This window comes from Tubulanus polymorphus, chromosome 8 (assembly GCF_964204645.1).
Source record: "Tubulanus polymorphus chromosome 8, tnTubPoly1.2, whole genome shotgun sequence".
NCBI lineage: Eukaryota > Metazoa > Nemertea > Palaeonemertea > Tubulaniformes > Tubulanidae > Tubulanus > Tubulanus polymorphus.
The window spans coordinates 12,135,756-12,142,502 of NC_134032.1; the positions used below are offsets into that span (position 1 = coordinate 12,135,756).

At 40.4% G+C, this 6,747-nt stretch overlaps 1 protein-coding gene across 1 annotated transcript; it reads left to right on the forward strand.

The window, feature by feature from the left end:
- The first annotated feature begins 2,092 nt into the window (after positions 1-2,092).
- On the forward strand, positions 2,093-4,401 carry LOC141910000 (small ribosomal subunit protein uS14m-like). Its single transcript, XM_074800690.1, has 3 exons — positions 2,093-2,173; positions 2,659-2,883; positions 4,051-4,401. Exons 1-3 carry the CDS (start codon positions 2,102-2,104, stop codon positions 4,231-4,233), a joined length of 480 nt encoding a protein of 159 aa, XP_074656791.1. The 5' UTR covers positions 2,093-2,101; the 3' UTR covers positions 4,234-4,401.
- Positions 4,402-6,747: the final 2,346 nt, after the last annotated feature.

A 6,747-nucleotide genomic window follows, 5' to 3' on the forward strand; every position in this document is an offset into this window, starting at 1 on the left:
GCACGTAACCCTGCTACACTACAATAGACCGGGTGCGCAGGTACATGCGCAGGTTTATCGCGCAAAACTTGCGGCACCAAATCTGATTGCTCGTTGCATAATCGCCGAAATTTCAGGAAAGAACTATACATGGAAAAGCCCTGGCTAAAATGAAACGGGAAATCGGATTGGCCTATAATGACATCATCTAAGCTGCGCGGTGTAGCTGCAAACTCGGTCTAGTGTGGCAGGGTTCGTGCCGTGGCTGAGTCTAGCGATGCCATCAGGTTCGAATCCCTGCCAGGGGGAGGATGACCCGCTCCCGCAACGCAGTTACGTAAGTGTGAGAGTAGAGAACGTGTGATGAATAATAGCCGCAGTAAGTCTCCAGTGAGGAATTCCTAAATCTCGACCAGTCGTCATCTTGCTGTCGCCTGCTCCGATCTGCAGAGATAATTACGCCAGTCAAATAACTCATTTCCGTTTGGTTTGATGAATTGCTGTTACCCGGCGATTCGGCCTCTGATACTCCCGCCCGTAGCCAAACGAATGCGGAATACATCAATCATTAACTTCAAATTTACCGACCATCAACGTAGCTCGGTTATTCTTGTTGGTGACGATGGCAGAAGTCAAACTTTTGAAAACACCTTTCTAAATTGTCGCGCATAGGCGTAAAAGTTACAATTCCGGAGCCTTTCTACGTATCTTTAGAAAGTTAATCCCCTTTCGGTTGCTTTTCTCGGAATACACATTATATACTCCTACAGATCCCTACGATCCACTAACACGATTTTACTAAATTCTGTCTCATTTTATACCCAATTTTACGGCCACCGCGCCTTTGCCTCAGCAGCTTCAATCTTATGGAATGCTTTACCTTTTAGAATAAGATCCTGCAGCGACGTAGTTACTTTTAAAACTGAGCCGAAAACTTTTCTTTTCAGGCAATATTTTAATTGACTGTTCTAATTTGTTTTTAAAGCCTTGTATATTTGTAAACCGCGCTGAAATGTATACGGAGCGCGGTATATAAGAAATAGATATTATTATTATTAAGTACAGAACTTTACGCTTAAAACGTCGTGGAAGCATATAGTAAGGTCAAGGATTTCTCCCGAAGGACGGTTAAAAAAAGTCAGCCTCTGATGTAGTGACATCTTAGCTATATGAACAACGCACACGACGCTGGGAAACACGGAAACAGGACGCGGAAACATATTTCTCCGAGCGTTTTGTATGATTTGATGTTTCGGAGTTTTGTCGATTCGAGTTCTGAGTCAGCCATGTTTTGTTCCGTGATTCTGTGTTTTCGTGCTTCCCTTCAGTCGTGCGCGTCGGGCTTAACATTCTGAATTCTAGCAAGACTTAACTTTAGATAGTAGCAGGCTGTGAATTTAGCCTATTTCCCTCTGTCGAAAAATTGTTTGGATAGGGCCTCAATTCTACTTCAAAGGCTGACTAAATCTGATTGATAGGTATTAGGGGTTCAGAAAAGCTGCTTGTTGGCCGAAGTTCTATTAAAACTAAGGAAGATAATTAAGTTCAAGGTTATCTACGGCTGGTAGCCTACCCTAACCACCGGCCCCAACGGACGGCACTGGTGGCGATAAAGCATAACTGAGCAAGGCGTGAACTATTCTCTCAATAGTTCAATAACAGGATGAAAATTAAGTTCAATGGTTAATTTACGCCAATTCGGTTCCCCACTGAGTAATGAGGAAGCATGATTGAACGAGGCGTGTTAGATAACTATTCAATACTCAATACGACGGCAAATAATGAATGTATTGATAAAGAAATATTTATTATATTGTCGGCAATCCGCTGGGAAATTCCGGAGACTCAGGAGAGACTCTCATCCCTCATATAAAGACTAATAGCTTTCGGGCAAGCGAGCACGCCAAGCCGAAATGAATTGTGTTTTAGCCAGGTAAATTGATGAGAAAATTATTGATTGGTACTGATATGATTGAAATAGCCTTACTTGCAAGATCGACTATTAAGGAATGTGGAAGTGCTTGTTGGTGGTCACTAATCCCCGGTTGCCAGTCCATCGCCGCGATTTTAATGACAGCCACAAAACCGTACCGTGGCGCCATCTCACCTCAAAAAAAGCAAGATGGCAGCGCCCATGGCGAAAATTTGTCAATATTTCGGAGCTTTTAAATCTAGTTTTCTACGTACCTCGCAGGTAATTACTATTCAGCGGAACGATTTCCAGCGCATTACGTATTGGGGCATCTGAGATAGTTGATCTCATGGGCCCGAATAGACAAATCGGAGGAAGAATTTGATCTTAATTTGAACCAACAACGCCAACGGTTTTATTACCGGTCCTTCACTCTTCGACTTCTTCAGTTCAAATTACTTACTGACACAAGACGGCCCACTACTGACTGGCCATTGATTTTAATCGAATCATTGAACCGCCTCATTGCACTGGCTTATTGAATAAATGTTGGACGAGATGCTCCTATTCACTTAATGAGCCCTGGGGCTGTGCATGGTTTCAGTTCACCCAGCACAGTCGCTGTGAATGTGATTTTGATAATCATAGATTTTCCCATTTTTCATCGAGAATACCCGATTTTGGAGAATTCAATTTTCAATTTTAAGAAGAATCTAGATTTATGAAGATACTTCAATCATTTTTCTTCAATTTCTGATTATTTCCAGACATGTATCACATCTGATACGCTGATGAACCGGGTGACGAGCGGCGCGACGTCGTCGACCGCGGGCGCCATGTTACAACCGGTATTCACTCGTAACACGTACGGTTGGGTGAACTGGCAAATGGTGAAAGACGTCAAAAAACGCGGCATGGTCGAGAAACATTCGAAGACCCGCATGAGATTGAACGCCGTGAGAAAAAATAGTATTCTACCCCCGGAAATACGGGTGCGTAAAAATTTTCGATTATAATATCCACTTGCAGGGCTGGAATAATCAGCAGCCTAGACCCTGTACCTTCCTGAGTCTGGACCTTGCACCCACTTTGGCCTAGATCTGACCCTGTGAGAAATTTTCGATCGGAAATAAACCACGAACATCAGACATTAGACATTTCATCAGCACACTTTCAAAAATTGATCAATAAGGCTAAACAAAAATGATACCTTGTTTCTCCGCAGCGGCCGGGTCATTTTTGTAAAATATGATAAAATTTATAAACAGTTCATTCCTATAGTGGCCGGGTCTGTTATGGTAAAATTGATCACGATTTTAAAAAGAGTAATGTATAGGGTAGATAGGCGGCCGGCCGGGTCAAAATTTAAGCTTAGCAGAGCGGAGAAACAAGGTATCAATTTTGTTTAGCCTAACACTTCACATGTGTACAGTTCTTCATCTCAGACATTTTTTATTCAAAATGAACTACATTAACAAACACCAGACATTAGACATTTTATCTGCACACTTTCAAGAACTGGTCGTCCACATTAATAACATTTGTTCAGTACCCTTCATCTGAGACAGGTTTGATTAAGAATAATTTCAAAAAAATTAAATTGTCCATTTGCAGTCATTTGCTTTTTCATTTCGTTCATATTGAATGTCTCAGTTGGAGTGCTGATTACAAATTTAATAAGATCAATTTTTTGGAATTGTGCCAATAGAGTGACTGTAAGATTCTGTATTGTCTGTAGTTCATTTTCGATTAAAAATATCTCCGATGAAGTCCTGAATATTATATGTGACATGCGTGCATGTTCAGTTTTTGAAAATGCGCTCATAAATACTCAGGGGATCGGCTTAGATCCTGCAATATTTTCCATCAACTACAGACAGGTTTAGTCTTTTTATATCCATACAAAGTAGTTGCTGGGATACTGGATGATCCTAGCTACGATTCGCCCCCGAACTTCAAATACAAGCCCCTGTGGATATATGATTCATGTCTGTTTATAAATTATAAAGAATGGCTATGATGAAACGTGGAATGTTTGAGGGGGTTGCAAATTGATACCTGCATAATTTAAAACCCTGATTGGTACAGACTGAAATGATGAATTTTATTTCCTCTGATCTATTTCTTTCTCATTTGAACATCGTATCTCTTGTTTACAGGAAATCGCCGATCTGGAAATCGACGCGATGCCTCGCGATACGAATTTACATCGATGTCGCAACCGGTGCGTTTTAACGTCGCGTCGACGCGGTAACCTGCGTAAATGGAGGGTCAGCCGTATCGTGTGGCGCCACCTAGCGGACTATAATAAACTACCCGGAGTGCTGCGAGCGTGCTGGTGAATGATGATGAGTTTCAGTATTCGGTTTTAACATTGGGATTGTTTTTCATGGGTCTTTGAACCGCGTGCATCCGGGTTCTTTCAAAAAATATAAGACCGAATGAAATTGTGAAGCTTGTGAAACTTGTTTTGTTTGTAAATTGTAAAAAGAAAATTAAAGATAGAATTAGCGATAATGTGTTCGTCAGATTTCTTGGTTTTGCTCGTTTTATTCGCTACGGATACAATATTCGAAATGGTTTTCGTCCATCTCACGGTGGGGCTGGGAAGCCAAATCGTCGTGATTAAAAAAAACACCTTGGATTTACCATAAGACTTCAAGTAGGGGACGAATCTTTGTTGACAATTGAAAAATGAAATTTGTACGACAACACAAAACGATAGAACATGCTTGTCAAAACCAGCAACACATTAGACGCGTCATAATCACCGATATACTATCGAGCCTGATATTACATTTGATGCACCAATATCTGGTTCAGCGAGTAGAGACTGGTTGACGGCAAACTCCCGTCTTACGTAAGAAAGTAGCGGCGAGTTACTAGGGGGTGGGGAGGATTTTGAGAAAACACACCTACTAGCAAGTTCTACGTTTAAGTCCTCCCGTCGCATCTATTGGAAGAACAGGTTACAAAGACGACGTAGAAATTGCAGAGGAACCTTGTTAACCTGGTGTCGTAGAGACTGATAGTACTTAACAAGCTTCATCTAAAGATACAAGCTTATGCTACAGTAATATGTAAAAGCATTACCAACTGTATTTTATTGTCTAAAACGTAGATAGGCAAAAAGTACTTTAGGTTAACTAGTTTTATCAAAGATACAAGCTTTCGCTACTATTGTATATTAGTTTACAGGTAAATGAGAAATAGACGGCGGATAAACCGAAAGACGAATCTTGCTCGGTGTCGGAGATATTAAGTGGAAGTTTTTTCTCTGAAGATATATCAATGATATGAAAAAATCGTGAAACTTTCATCGCTTATAGTTGGATTGTTTAGCGAACATTTACAATGGTTTAGCCGTCGAACCGCCTGCAGTGGATGAGCATGTCATACGCGTGTAGTTTGTTTGCATATATTCAATTGAATATTCACGGAATATTTTCCGTTTTCGTGTTGAAACCACGGTAATAATTTCTTTATAACTGCAACGACAATAAACACGATTGTGCTAATTGATTAGATACTTTTTTCTAAATGATTTTATCTATTATTCTTAAGCTACACGTGATGAATTATTGATACCCGTGAAATGTCAGTCTGGCATAATGAGATTTGTCAAAACAGTCTCTCTTCATATCATTCAGTCTCTGATTCAACTTATCAGATATAGTTGTTTCCGGTGTTGCGCAGATTCAAAAAAGTTTGGTTTTGGCGAAAAATATGAGACAGTTATATTTGTCGCCGTTTATTATTTGTGCGTTTTATTTTCGCTGGTTGACCGATATCGCCGCAGCTTTGAGTGTGACGAAAGTTTTTCAAAATGGAGCTTCGCTGAGCATCGATTTGAAAAGTGAGTTTTTTGTCAATGACTGGGGTCCATTTCACTGCGCGACTTTTCCTCCATATCACATCGACATAACGCCGGATTCAATTGAAACACTCACCAAAAGTCGGAGGGTTATATCTTTTTTAGTTTAGTTTATTTCCGCAAGAAATTGTAACAAACTTCATATCTATAATGGATGTTCCAATATATTCCATAGGCGTCGCCAGGATTTTTTTAGGGGGGAGGGGGTTCGAATATCGGCAACTTGGCGAATCTAGTAAGGCAGCGAAGTTGCCTTTGACGAGAACGGAAGGTCCGAAGTCCCCACGGGGGGTTTGGGGTCCAACACCAAGACAATTTTGAAAATTAGGAGCGATTTAAAGCGTTTTCCCGCCACCTTGAGTTATTACCTTGTGGAAAAAACACGAGAACCACGAAGAGAAACAAATTACAACTACCATTGCATGTTTGTTTTATTAAATATGTATATCTTCACAAATAGTATTAAGCTGTTTACAAAACTATGTAGTAAAAAATGAAGAAACCTAGCCGAAAAAGGGGGCTCGTTCGCACCCCCGAACCCCCCTGGCGACGCCTTTCCTCCCATTGCAGTATATGTTAACGGTCTGGTTGTGGTTAGTGTATTAGAATAGAAAATTACACCCGAAATATTTCAGTGTTTTAAAATCATTTCTTGTAGTTGTTGATCTTGTGTTTCCGTTTGTAGAAATTAATTCTGAAGTCGTAGTTTCGGAAAAAGGCGGATAATTTTTCTTGGTCCCATAACATTCGACTTACACAATGTTTTCTGTAGCATAAATCGTCATAAAATAGCCTGATGATTATTTCTTGATTTCAAAAGCCCGGTCGATCATAACGACGGTCGATGATGTCATAAGGGAATCATTCGTGGTGTTTCGTTCGATTTCATGAGTGACGTCATGGATCAATTCGACGGTCTGACTTATTCTTCGAAACTTGCATTTGAACAGGTTGGAATGTCATCGTTCATTATGGTGATATA

Coding starts and splice junctions, on each gene's coding strand:
- LOC141910000 (XM_074800690.1), top strand. CDS start 2,102: ATGGCAGCGCCCATGGCGAAAATTTGTCAATATTTCGGAGCTTTTAAA. Junction 2,174..2,658: donor GTTTTCTACGTACCTCGCAG/GTAATTACTATT, acceptor GATTATTTCCAG/ACATGTATCACATCTGATAC. Junction 2,884..4,050: donor TTCTACCCCCGGAAATACGG/GTGCGTAAAAAT, acceptor TCTTGTTTACAG/GAAATCGCCGATCTGGAAAT.